This window comes from Larus michahellis, chromosome 6 (assembly GCF_964199755.1).
Source record: "Larus michahellis chromosome 6, bLarMic1.1, whole genome shotgun sequence".
In the NCBI taxonomy this organism is placed as follows: Eukaryota; Metazoa; Chordata; class Aves; order Charadriiformes; family Laridae; genus Larus; species Larus michahellis.
The window spans coordinates 2,390,845-2,405,174 of NC_133901.1; the positions used below are offsets into that span (position 1 = coordinate 2,390,845).

General features: G+C 49.7%; 1 protein-coding gene across 7 annotated transcripts in view; it reads right to left on the bottom strand.

Annotated features, from left to right (window-relative positions):
- KCNMB2 (potassium calcium-activated channel subfamily M regulatory beta subunit 2) overlaps positions 1 to 14,330 on the bottom strand; it is a 163,743-nt gene that overhangs the window by 15,222 nt on the left and 134,191 nt on the right. For 6 of the 7 annotated variants that reach the window (XM_074591430.1, XM_074591431.1, XM_074591428.1 and 3 more), the window contains one exon: positions 5,808 to 5,918. The exons of the other annotated variant lie outside the window; for it this stretch is intronic. In XM_074591430.1, the coding sequence (XP_074447531.1) occupies positions 5,808 to 5,918 (111 nt within the window). The remainder of the gene's footprint in view (positions 1 to 5,807; positions 5,919 to 14,330) is intronic. 7 annotated transcript variants of the gene reach the window in all.

The following is a 14,330-nucleotide window of genomic DNA, read 5'->3' on the forward strand; positions in this document are numbered from 1 at the left end:
ACACTCAAACTTTGTGGGTTTAAAATGTACTTACAGACCTGAGGCTGGTCAAAATCTCCTGTGTTTTCTGTTACGGTTCTTTTGACTCATCCAGGCGGCACCCGAAGCATGTGAACCGCACGCCTCTGAGCCCTGGCACCACCATAACATGGACATAGGAGCACACGTGGAAGAAGTTCCTCTTCTACTGTCTGCAAAATGGCAGGTGAGCAACATCATCGTCACTTTGGGCTCTAGCAAACCTCATTTAAGCTGAAACCACCAAGTTTCACCCAACCTTGAGGAAAAAAGCACTGTGTGTCAGACCAACCATATAACTTACATTCACCAAGAGGCACAAAGAAATAGGGTTAAGACAGCTGTAAAATCATACATAAACACAGTAGAAACAAGAAAATAGGTTCAGTCATAAACTCCCCGAAACTGGAATTGAATTCGTATGTAGATGGTGAGCCATAGCCAGGAAAAGCACATGTGGTGTGGGGTTTTATCGCAAAAATTTTTTTCAATGGTACAGCAGTCGATAGTCTCCCATACCTAGGACCCCTTGAGGTTTCTCCACCCAGCTGTAATTTACATCTTTAGATGTTTACGGTTTCTCTTCAAAACCATCCTTTAAAGCTTGTCAATGTTTTCCTAGTTGGAAATGAAATGGTAGTTCATCATGTCAAATCTTTCTCTGGCGTTGAGGAGGAAAAAATACGTTGTGAGCTGGCAGATGCAATTGCCTTCAAGTAATGCGGAGTAATAATCTAATATTACTTTTCTATTATTATTTATCAAACTGTATTTAACTCCGAGAGCTGCTATTAGGATTTGCATTGCTCCCAATCGGAGGCAGGCAGGAAGGCAGGGATTGTCATGCGGTTCCAGCACATTAACCGATCACGCAGCATAACTTATGTCAGCGCCTAGACATAAAACAGCATAAAACAGAGACACTGCCATCGCTCACTAATGTCACCAGAGCAGCTAGGACATAAAAAGGGATACAAATGGACAATTTAAAAACAAATAGCTAATTGAGGATGGTTACAAATACTTTCCGTGTGGCCTTGAGCCAAGAAAACGTGCAATGAGAGGTAAAAAAAGAGTGGAGGGAGGGGGTGTGTTGTAGAAATGATCGATCTGGCAGGTGGCCGGCGAAGGGACGGTGTGGGGTGACCGCCTGCCAGGCGGATCTCCCATGCTCGCCTGCCATGGTAAATACAGCTGAATAAAGCTCTGCCCCCAGGGGTCACGCTCGGAGCAGCCGTTCGCTCGCTCTTTTGCAAATATTTGTCAGGCAAAGCCCCGAACAACGGGAAAGCGGTGGCCTGGTGCACCTGACGGAGGTTTTTTTTTCTCCGGAATGCCTGCCAGGAGTCAGTCCGGTAACAACGTCAAGGCGCGCGGTGGCGTGGGACGTGCCGGCGCGTGATGCACCCACCGGTCCTGCCGCAGCCCAGCAGACACGCTGAGAAACCCTCCTCCTCCTCCTCCCCGCTCCTGCCAGCGCCTGGGAGGCGACAGTTTCCTCAGCGTGACACTGGGAACATCTGCTATTACCAGACTTCACGTTTTTGCCCCCGAGAGCCCTGTTTTTGGGGCATCTTGTACATTGTGGAGGACATTTTGCCACTAACAGAGCAGCCTCGGCATCCCCTTAGCTGGTGCGGCGACGGTGGCCTGCACACTTGTGTGTGCTGCTGCGGGAGGGGGGTTTTGTGGATGTGTGAACTTTTGACACAGCTCAGGGACCTCTTTCTGCTCGGTGAGCTGGAAGCACACCGTGCTTAGCCGGCTGATTTTGCATCCCAGGGCTGCACAGCCTCAATTAGCTGACTGCTGCCCGTGTGCTTAAGTACAGATCACTGCATCCCAGACATTCCTCATCTGGGCGACTCCGTCTAATACTTACAATTACCTGTGACAACTCCCCAAATATGACACCGAGGGGGGAGGCTGTTTGTCTTTAAAGAAGCCCCAGCTGTCAGAACATGGGGTCTCTCTGCCCTGTGCCATGACATTTAGCAGAAAGCAAGCCTCCAAGGGCAAAAGGTCTTTCCTCCCCTGATCGTTTCCAAACCGAAGTTCTCCCCCGCTAAATCTCCGTGTCCCTTTTGCCAAATTGCTCAGAGGATACAGGCTGGCTGCTCCACCCAGGCTGAGCTGCCAGAGAGGGAACCTCGGCCGTGACCGTGCCTGCTGGGGACGGGGCAGAGATTCCCCTCTCTGTATCTCTCTGCACAGTATCCCTCCGCAGTGCGGTCAGCAGCTCCTTACGTGATCTCCAGAGGAAGGCTTAGGGAGGACCTGCGTGATGAAATTAGGCAGCCCAGGTTATGTTAGTCAGCCTGAACACAAGAGAGTCGAGGAGAATTGCAGCGCTGGTTTAAGCCTGATGGCCTTAATACAAAATCCTACATCTTTGGTAGAGTTGCTAATATTTGCTGCAGCCAAGACCTTCCCTTGCCATCATGAGGGACACGGCCTTTTAGCACTCGGTTATCACAGAACCATAGACTGTGTTGGGTTGGAAGGGACCTTTAAAGTCCATCTAGGCCAACCCCCCTGCAGTGAGCAGGGACATCTTCAACTAGATCAGGTTGTGAGGGACGAGATGTGCCCTGTGCATCCTCTGTGCTCTGCTGGTGCAGGACTGCGCCGCAGCTCCGGGGATATGACGAATTTATTGGCAGGTATGCCATGGGCCTGCAACTGGGCAAGCCCACGTAAAGAAGGAGAGGCTAAAGTAACGCTTCTTCTGACCCAGTACCACAGCTCTTGTTTCACTCCAGAATGGGTAGATCTAGGAGCCCTGCAAAGTGGGTCTTGTTTCCTCCCTGGAAATCTAAAATAACCAGGCACCTGCCATTACTTTATTTATTTTATTTATTTTTTTTTTGGTTATAAATAAACACAAATTACCTACCCTCACGTTCCTTCCCTTGCAAACGGACCATGGTGTGATGCTGAGGGAGACGTTGCCTCCTCCGGCACCGCGCGGTCACGGGGCTGATCAGCTGGGGATGCCTGCCTGCCTGGATTGTTCAGAGTCACCTTGACTTCGCGTTCACTTCTCTGATATCGCAGTCATCAGGCAGGTGTCACTCAAATTGCCTCATGTTGAGGTGTCTACTGGTATCAGAAATCCTTGATTGCAAGGGTCAAAAAACCTCCTGTATCTTACCTGCAGAATTCCCAACGCTCGGGGACTTTTCTGCTCAGGAGCCAATTTCTTTACGTTTTTCTTTCCAGGGTATATTTAGCTGCATCAGGTTTTGTTATTAGAGCTATGGCAACAGGAAATCTCTCCGGGGCTCTCACAAGGGTCTCAGTGATGGTTGTGGAAGGTTTCGTATTGATACGAACAGATTTCATTCACTCGATTCTTTCCCTCTTTCCCACCAAAATGAACCAAACCAAATCAGTGATTTGGTTTCGCAAGCTTACAGTGCTGTGGAACGCATAATTAGCTGAGAAATTATGAGGGCTTGACTAGGTTTCTGAAGCATAAAAAGTGGCAGTTGGGGAACAGTGGATGTCTAAACCAGCGATGAAATACATAAATTTTGGGCTTGAATCTGCAAAAAGAGATGCCTGAGAGAGACCGTCCACCCAGGAGGAGGTGATTCCTCCACAGCAAGTGAGACGTTGCTGCACAGGTTATCGTTACAGTGCAACCCCTCAGAAGTCTGTGCTTGTAGCCTGTGAGAGGTGACAAGTTTGCTTCTCCACGTGACAGTCTTCCCCTTTGAACCTTAAAGAACAAAAATTCCTGGGAAAGGGTCATTCAGGGGAAGTATTTTGTCAAAAAAGGCACCGCTTGGTTGATAATAGGGATGCTGCTGGTGACCTTACATGTGTTAAAATCCCTGCCAGACGCTGGGGGATGAGTTTCTCCCACCAGCAGCACTCGCTCTGTGTTCACACCTCCCCTCCGCAGTCCTGACGCTGCGGTCAGCACTCTCCTCTTCCCATTTTCTCTTCCTCCCTTTCCCTCCTGCACTTTATTAACCACTCACAGGGTATGAAGGATTCCTTCTGCACGGCTCTACAGGACCACCCGGGAAATCAACCCACCCAAAGGCTCGAAAAGGCACCCGAAATTACCACGGCTGATGTGTAAGCCCAGAGATGCTGCTCCCCACCTCCCTGTTTCTGCAGGCAGGGCTCTGCCCGGGGTTTCACTGACCAGACGCCGCTGAGCCCTCTTTAGCACAGAGCCCAAGATAATAAGTCCCACTGAAAGGCACGGCGTGAGTCGAAGGCCACGCTCATCAGGAGCTCATGGCTTCCAACCAGCCTGACGTATAGGGAGATACCTCCTCCAAGCGTCTAACCTTGGGCCAGCCTGTCCATGGCGGTGTCTTAACGCAAAAGAACATTATCCTGGGGAAAATGCAATTAAAGAGGAGACTTGCAGAAGTATTTGAGGGAGGTAGTTAGATAACCAGCTCCAACCAAAAAATCTGTGGAAACCTGCTGCCAGGCTGGCCTTTGTGGCTTCCAAATATCTGTTTGGGACTGGATTATCAAAAGAGCTGAACACCCATCCAACCTTTGCAGAAAAGTTCAGCAAATGGGACAATTCTCCAAAGAAACTCGGTGTCCTGAGGGCAGCTCTGCTGCCTGAACTCAGGAGCACGTTTTCTCAAGCAGATGCAAGCGGTAATGTTTCATTAGAATAACTGAAGAGCGTGCTTTGCTAATTGGCACTGTGGATACATTGACCTCTGTTTTTGTTTCACCGGAGTCTGATTTTCTGTGATTACATTTAACAGTGACTTCAAGGGGAGCTGAAGGAGAGGAGGGAAGGGGGAAAAGAAAGGAAAGGAAAGAAAAGAAAGGAAAATGTGTCCGGTTGTGACAAGTCAAGCTGTCCAGCAAATCTCACTACAAAGGAGAGAGATTTTGGAAGGATGAGTCTGAGCATTACTGACTATTGTTCTTTCATCAGTGATATTTGACTTCTTTCATTCCCAACTGAGTGCTGCATTTGTCTGTGGACTTAAAACTTCTCCTTCCCTTTCTTTCTCTTCTGTGTGATTCCCTGCTCCCCCGGGAGACCCCGTAACTCCTTTATTCCTCTGTCTCCTTCAGCCTATTCCCTCCAGCAGCACCACTTGAGTGGGCTGGTGGGCTCCCAGATCACTTTCAAGCTGCTTGTCCCCCCCCAGACACTGTGTGATGTGTTGTGCTCACGCTCATCCTCGCACACGCGTGGTATAAACAGAAAACACCTCTGACAGCTGGACGCATCATCCCAGATGGGTGACAGTGAGACCAGGCAACGATCTGGCTGGGGGAGAGGGGGCACTGTGTGTTTTGTCCGGAGGGAGGTGCAGGACCATGGCTGGGAGCAGGACACCTGCAAAAGGCATAAAGCCATCACGGGCGCTGGAGCTGAGGCTGCAAACCTGTGGCTGGGCATTGGTGTGCTTTCAAATGTGTGATCACAGAATGTGTTGGGTTTGAAGGGACCTTTAAAAGTCACCTAGTCCAACCCCCCTGCAGTGAGCAGGGACATCTTTAACTAGATCAGATTGATGTGTGCGCGCTGACCTCAGAGAGGGTCATGGCGTGCTGCTGATGTCCTGGGAACAAGGAAGACTTTGGCCATGGCTCTGGCATTGTCCCTCCACTCTGTTTTGGCCCGGCACGTTAACCCTGGCACTCATCGGCTGGTCTGGTTGTCAGTGGAGCAGTAGCTGGAGGGGTGAGAGGCAAGGGGGGGACACCCTCGCCACCACTGGAGAGAACCTACAGGCCATACTCCTAAGGATTCCAACCCACAAGAGACAACCAGCGTAGATGCCATTTACCTTTTCTCATCGTGTCTGTAAGATGTAGAGCTCCGGCCACTGGTCCAAATAAACATTTTAGAGGGTTGCCCAGTGTTGGCTTTGCTCGCTGCAGTGGGACGATGGAAGGACCTGGGGGAAGAGGGATAATTTTTGTCACTGCCCACCCAACGCGGCAGACCACATTATATCTAGCGTGCCAAATCCCCTGTGGCCGTGCCCAGCCGTGCTCTGAAGATGGACCATTTGTTAACTCAAGGTGAGATGTAAAATAACGGGGATGACAGATCAGGGGGTGGGAACGAAGGGTAAATCTCATTAGCCCCACTGGTAAAATGTGATCCTGGCTAATCAGGCTTAGCTACGCTCCACACTGCAAAGGATTTGCACCATGGACAAGAAAACATTGGTAGTTTAACAAAAGATAACAGCTGCATCCAATGTTCTTACGGCAGTATTTTGGGGGTAGAAAGTGGCTGTTGTTTAAGCGCACACACGTTCATTACAGCTTATTGGTTTTACGGCAGGTCTCAGTGTGATGAGACTCTCAAGGAAAGTGTCTGAATGAGACACAAGTACAAGGCATAAATGCAGCATTTTGTGGAAATCTAATCAATGTGACAAAGACGGTTTTTCCCACAGAGAAATTACTGTCCTGAGGCCACTTGGCCAGACCAGTGAGATTCCTGCCCAGGGACTGCTTTGTTTCACAGCAGGGTATCTGAAGGCCCTCAGGGTCTTCAGAAGAGGGGGAAAAGCCCAAGGGATTTCATTTTAAGGACAGAAATTGAACCTTGTACTTCAATTAGGTCTCACAGAAACAAATACAGAGTTGATCTCAAAAAGTGTTGCTGCTCTCTTGCCCTGATCCGAGGCACATTCACTATATCTGTGTTATTCCCAGCAGGTTCTGGTTACCCTAGATCAACTGAATTTGAGTAGCCATCTTTCCAGGTGGTAACTCCATCGCCAGGCTGGAAGTATGGGCTGTATTGGACCTACTAGTGGGGCTCAAGCTTCCCTTGTAGCTCCTCCTTAATCTGCTCCTGCTTTTAGTGAGGCTCAGTTAAAGTCTCGATGTCTGAGAATTGGGCCTCTCTTGGTGTGGGCAGTATTTCACATTATTTCATGCCACAGCACTTTGTGCTTTTACTGCATTCAGAGAAAAGCTTAAGAAAAAAAAAAGAAATATTCCAGATACCGAAAGCTTAATGAAGTTTATATGAAGCTTTTCATATACTGGGGGCCATTCTTCAGCCCACTGAAACATAAACCTGGCTGTTGATGCTCTCAGCAGAGGAGACACATGAATTCCCCAGTGCTCCTTGCCTGAAAAAGTCTGTAATGTCACTATCTACATAATCATGCAAAGGGCTAATTTCAATATTTGCATAGTGGCGAACCTGGGAGAATACTGAAATCCTGTAGAGGTGGCTGCAGGGGAAGACTGACATGGACGGGAGCCAGAACCCATCCGTACGCAGACGGGCTGATGGGTGCCAAGGGACCGGGATGTCCATCTGGAGCCAGCCCAGAGCCCCACCGCGGGCTCCGTGATGCAGAGCCAGGACAAACTCACACCCTGGCTGGGCACACTGGCCAAACTGGTGACTCCGACACCTCCTCCCTGCTGGGATCCTGCTGCTCCCTGTTGCTGCGATGCTCCAAGACGCTGGCTTGGGACCGGGGCGCGCAGGCAGGGACCTTCCTTGAAACTACAGGCAAAGCTTTTGAGCTGCATTCATGCACAGCAAATTGGACAAGAAGGCGGCCCAAAAGAAGGGAGGCAGAAGGAGGGGAATCTCCCCCAGCCTTTTCCCTGACCCTGTGGTCATCACTGCAGCAATGAGAGCCAAAAAAAAGAGTCTTTTGTTTCCTTACTACCACTGTAGTGAAGTATTGGGGAATAAACAATGCAAAGAGGCATTTTGTCCCTTAAATAACCATAGTTTAGAAGATGAAATAGCATCTACCAGGATCTAGTCAATCTAGCCACTGACTAAGAAGTGTTTTTATAGAAATTTGGGTTGCAGGACCTTGGGTCTCATGCTCGCTCTGGTATGTAAGATGGCACCTACGCTACCGAGACAGCAAAAGAGCGACCGCCGAGCCTGCACCGGGGTGGTGTTTCTGCATCGAGCGATGCAGGAGGGCTCAGACCAACTATCCAAGGGCCTGGAGGCCACGTTGGGTATTGGACTGAGGCCTGCCCCAGGCTGAGCCCCTTAGTGCTGGAAAATAAAATTATATATTTGCCACTGCGACAGGAAAGGCTGGCTGGTGGTGCTGCCATGGCACGAGTGGCCCCAGAGCTGGTGGGAGATGGTGGTGAATGCTATTAGAGAGCCTGTTCTTAATTAAGCAAAACTTGGGCACCCATTAGAGGTGATCAGCAGCTTCTGCTGCCTGTCTGAGTGTGCAGGGACACCTGGGCAGGACTGCCTGGGCAGGGAGGCAGATTTACAAGCTCCGCAGAAAATCACAGAAGCATCATCGGGGCGAGAGCTGGGCGAGAGGGGTCTGTGCCACCGAGGGGATGCCAAAGGAGGAAAAAGGGTGACTTTCCCCAAAGTCAGAGTGATTTCAGACTCCCTTTCAGTGCCAGTGCCCTGGAGTGGTCCATATGTGGCGGCATTAATGCTGCCTGCTTCATTAGTTGGGCAATCCAGGCTAACCACCACTATTTAACACGCAATTACACACCTAATTTTGTGTAAAATCGTTACACTGATGACATCACAGCAGAGGTCAGCCGTAAGCCACTAAAATCCGTGGCTCCTTTAGGCGGGGGTTAGCGGTAAGGTAAGAGCCTTTTGTAGAACGGTAACAACACGGACTCCCCAAGACCCTCCGCTGAAGGCCTTTGGAGGACTTGTAACTTAGAGCGGTTACAACCTACACAACCGTGTCCTGCCCCGCCAGCTCCGTCAGCAAACTTCCGTGCCCTTTTCTTCCCCTGAATTAATCCCAAGACAGGAGTGCGAACCCTGTTCCTTCCCTCTCCCCTCTCCCTTTTCTGCGAAAACACGTAGCGGTACTTTTTTTTTTTTGCCCATTGCCTCTCTGAGTCAGCTGCTGGCGACGTATTTTTATCATGCAACAAGTAATCAGCCCGTGAAACTCATTACCGCGGGATGTCAGCCTGGCATTTAGAGTAACAGCAGACTGCGCTATTGCTTGAACAGGCGGAGCACCTGAAGTCATGACAATACCAGTTAAAAAACAGTTTAGAAGACGTGCTCTAAGCTGCTTTTTGACTATCAGGAGCCTGCAGGGGATGTTCCTATGGGGCAGGTTACCAGCAACCTGCTGTACTTGATGTGACTTTTGCTGGAGTCGGGATGCTGGGTTGGACCCTGGGCTTTCTGCTCGACTTTGCCTGCACATCGCTGCCTCCTTCATTATTCACCCAGTGCGGCATCAACGCGGTTGTCTGTCGGCGTGGTTGCCACAGAGACAGGCGAGGAGGCCATGCTTCGGTTTTTACAAAACATGCCTCGTTCTTGGCGTTCGGGTCTGTTCTGAATAAATGCACAATGTTTAAGGGAGAGATGCAGAGTAAGAAGTGTATAATCTCACACGAATACATGTAGACCTGTGCCCAGGGCATTTCACTGCTCTGGCGTGGCTGAGGAGCAGCTCTAAGGGCTGATGGTGCTGACACAGTGGGTCTCTCACCCCCCATCTCCCCCCATTCTCACCCTCCTCTTGAAGATTATCTTCTGAAGAATTTTATGGACCTTACTAGAAAACCTGACAAGGTTTCCACTTTTTCGGCTATTGCAAGATGAAGACTTGAGGTAGTTCTTATAAGATTAGAACTATCCTGCCCCATCCTAAGGAGTGTCAACGTGTCCATCCAACAGCAAGCACCTGAGAGAGGACTGCAGTGCGAAGGAAACACTGGGGCAGAATTTCCTGCAAATCGCTCCAAAAAGGATGTAATCCTGAGGGTGAATCTCAAAATCCTGAGCTGGTACCTTAATATCACCTATATTATGTGCTCAGTTGTCCTCACTTTCACCCTGGGCCGGCTGCTTTCCTTCCTCAGGCTTTGGTTTATGTCACGATTGATATGAAATGTCCCTTACCTCTAGGTCACCGCATCTGTGAACAGCCAAAGAGGGATACTGCAGACCGCATTTTTAGATGGAAAGCTGGGTTTTATATGTGTGTTTATTTGTAATTGCCTCTGTCTATGTTTATGTTAATCATAGGGTTTCTGAGACCTTGGAGAACCATTTATGGCACCAAACTAATGAGCTCTGCTCCCCTTATGGCATTTCATTTCCTGGGCAATGTGACCACTGTAAGAAGAGCAGCCCTTGCATTAATTTTGCCTCATAAAAGACACCCTGAGTCATCAAAAGCCAACAAAAGCTAAACATTCACCTAAAGATACAATCATTGACCTCTTCAGCTTTGTCTGAATACACCCATGCCCACGCTGTCAAGTGCTCTGGATCCTTCATCCCAATATTTCCCAGCCAGGTGATTCATTTGAACCCTGAAGCAGTTCCCTGGGAGCCCTGAAGTTTTCCTGCTAGTCCACATGTGAACTTCTCTCCGTGCCACAACACAGCGCTCGGTGCCAGTTCTTGGGCAGACGGGGAGGTCGCTGTTGAGTGACGGGAGGTATTTGGTCTCTCCCGTGGCTGGGGAGCCTTTTTTTGGGGCGGTCCCGCCCATCATCACCCATGGGAAAAGGAAGAGGCTGAAACCAGGCACCAAAGGCAGCCCACAAGGGGATGGTGGTACACTTTGGGATGAATTTACTGGATATGGACAGTTAGACTTTATGCCCCAATAGGTCTAACCCACGCCTATGTATGATGACAGTATGTTTTCCTACGGCTTTGCTGAGCCAGAAAACAGGGAGAAGTATTGTGTGGTGAAGGGTGGAAGAATAAATAAAATGGCCTGTTGAATTCCTGATGTAAAGTGTAGCCTGATGGCCAGGTCGTCTGGCATTCAGGCTCCTTAGCGCGTGGAAGAGTTTCCCAGGCAGAGTGGTGAGGGAACTACTGAATTAAGATGCCCCTGTTTGATTCAGATGATCCAGGAGAGTTTTCTAGTCCTGGCATGGAATGAATGTAAGAGCTGGACCCAGGACTAAAACCCAGTGCCTGAAATTTCTGACTCCTAGCTGTTTGATGGCAACACGAAGGGGTAGATGGAGGCAGAGATACAGCAGGGAGACGGTGAGGAGAAACCCAAGTGGGTGGTAAAAACTGAGCAGGTGTCTGCCTGGGGTATCTGAGCGAGACCCACTGTGTCCATGGCCGTGGTGTGACATGAAAGCCCCAAGACATATGTACCAAGGGAGGTTTGACACACTGCCACTCCTGATGCAAACCAGAAACGAGGTGAACACGTAGCTGGTAATTCCCCTGTTCTGACACAATTCAGAAGGTAACGCTTCTTATGTAGTCAGACTATCTGTTATCTCTGCAGGCCTCCACCTGAGCACAGTATCTGCTTGCCCTAGTTCCACTTCTCTGCGGCCATAACAGAAGAAGAGCAGGCATGGACCAAGAACAGCCGCAATAAGCTAACCCAGAAAAGAAATGCATCTGCATTAGTAGAAGGCAGTTACCACTTAGGGAACATTTAACGCTCTGGCAGCAGCAACACTAAAATGTGAAGCAGCAACAGCAATACCAAATGGTGTATTTTCTGCCTCGTGACCGGACTTTGCTGCACCGCGAGCTAATGGGCACGGTGCAGGACAGAGCGACATAAATAACTGTTCTCGTTGGAGCATTTCAGGAGCTCTGGCTGCACTAACTGACTAATCCAACTGGCAGATGACCTTGAATTTGGGGTTCCTCATTATGGCAAGGGAAAAATGGGCAATGGGCAGCTGGTGCTAATGTACTGACAAAAGTTTAGGAAGACCGATGGCTAATGAGGCTGCATTAATGAATTCACCTCAGTTTCTGGCCCTTCTCCTAAATATCCCCAGAGCTCAGAGCTGAGCTCTCCATCTAGTTTTTGAATTGAATGAGGGAGACGATCTGGACCCAGGACAGTCTCGTTGGGCTCCCATGGTACAGGCAAGTCCAAGGCACTACATGTCCAAAGGAGGAGGAGAACGGGGCTGCCGGTGACAGCTGAAGCCATCACATCGGGATGCAGCTTAGCTGCGTGCAGAACACGGCGATGTTTTTTTTGTTTTCAAAGCCAAACTTTCTTTTAACTTCAAGTCATCCTTGATGATGGCTAATTCCCTCTCCCCACTATATACAGAGGTAAGAGACATATTCAGAAAGCATCTCTTCCTCTTTGATACATGACAACATGCAACATGTTCTCACTTCAAGACTGAATTTTCCAAAGTAACCTCTAGATCTTTCAGGTTTCCAACTCATGATGTATTTTTCTCCAGTGCTGGCTCTCTGTGTTTTGAAAAAAACTTTCAAGCTTTGCCATTTAATGATGCCCGTCACCCCTAGGCTTCCTCTTTCCCAAGAGCTACCTGCCTGGTATGAATCTATGCAGCCCACACAGCACTTTATAGTCTTTATTCTTCCTGATCTTTTTAACTTTAACTTTCTTCTCCACTTTTTTTTTCTTTTTTTTTTCTCCCTGTGTCTCTTCCTATACTTTACCATCCCCATGATGACTTATTTTGCTCACCCTGCCTGCACTGTGTTAGTCTTAATTAGCCAATTTAGCTGATTGAAACAGCAATTTTTTGAAGAAATTCCTGTGTCCCCAGGTCAGCAAGAAAGGGGGAAGCTACTGACTATCATCACAAGCAAGAGAGTCCCAACTTCTCTTCTTTGGCGACCTTCCGGCCACCTCTGACCTTCCAGACTCGGCTCCCATCACGGCAGAGGACGCTTTCAAGCCACCTCCAGGTAGCAGAGCGCCTAGTGAAGAGCGGGCCCTTATTACCACCCTCATGTTTTGGTGCTGGTGAGTTTGCAATCCAAGCACGAGGCAATGCCTCTCTTGGCACGTTGCAGTTGCTGAGGATCAATGTTTGTGAGGAACAGCTGAGGATAATTGTCCCCTTTGCCTGTCAGGACTCCACAAGCATTTTTAGCTTTCTGTGCTGAATTTGAATTTATGTAGCAGGTGACACATTGGACAAGCACTATAGTCATCATCTCAGCTGCTCTCTGGCATCGGAGAAGGGCACAATCTGCCTGTAAAATGGGCTGGCTTTGGGAGGGGGTGCTGCAGTGGCAAGTGCTGGGTCACCCCCCTACAACATGCCCCTGCTCAGTTGAGCCAAGAGGCTTTTATGGGGAGGTCTGCTCTGCCAAAGACCAGGTAGGATTACACTGATGAAGGGGTGAGAGGTCTCACCTGGGGGTGAGAATGAAGGCAGTGAAAGTGCTGCACTACCTCACTTGATACTCTCCTTTAAATCTTAGCACACTTTGGAGTGAGCTAAGAAGGATGCATGAGAAGGACATGAACCTGTTGGAATGGGTCTAGAGGAGGCTATGAAGATGTTCTGAGGGCTGGAGCCCCTCTGCTGTGAGGACAGGCTGAGAGAGTTGGGGGGGTTCAGCCTGGAGAAGAGAAGGCTCCAAGGAGACCTTAGAGGCTCTTCCAGTCCCTAAAGGGGCTCCAGGAAAGCTGGGGAGGGACTCTGGAGCAGGGAGGGGAGCCATGGGATGAGGGGGAATGGTTTTAAACTGAAAGAGGGGAGATTTAGATGAGATCTCAGGCAGAAATTCTTGGCTGTGAGGGTGGTGAGCCCCTGGCCCAGGTTGCCCAGAGAAGCTGTGGCTGCCCCATCCCTGGAGGGGTTCAAGGCCAGGTTGGACGGGGCTTGGAGCAACCTGGGCTGGTGGGAGGTGTCCCTGCCCAGGGCAGGGGGGTCAAAGATGGTGGACAACCACCTTGCACCCAGTGAGGAGGGAGGAGAGGCCAAGACACATACAGATTTCCACATCAGAGAGAAAAGGCAGAGCTTTGCTTTGGGGAAGCATCAAGTCCCATCCATGGGGATATCCCCTCCAGCTCCAGCTTTGTGCAGCTGTGCCTCAGCTTTACACCCCTCCAGAGAAGCCCTGATCTGAGAAGTACAAGGCTTTTAAATATCCCTGAAGAGAGTGTTTCCTTTCAGGAAAGCGGCACTAAAACCCCGATGGTGTGTCTGCGGGTGGGAGCACCCGGAGGGGAAGGGTGATGCGCTGCTGGGGACAGAGAGGGCACCAGCAGCCCTCGGGGAAGCCGCAAAGGAGAAGCAGATCACACCAGCCGTGTGGCTGGGGAGAGAGGTGAGGGCAGAGAAAGATAAACAGCCGCAGAGCAGCACCCAGAGGAAAAGCACAAACAGGCAGGGCAGATATGGCAGGAGTGTGTTTTTCTCCCACCTAATTCTTTGAGCAGGTCAATCATCTTTTATCTCCTTTGAGTCGGTCCCCGTGCCATGGAGATCACCAGCCGGAACAAAGCAAAGGCAGAGGCGAGCTAAGAACTACTGCCCAGCGGGAAGTGAATGCTCTGGCACTATTTATTTTCGAGTCCACATTTGGATTAGCTGTAAAGAGCTGTGTGGATAAGCAAGCAGGCAATTACAGC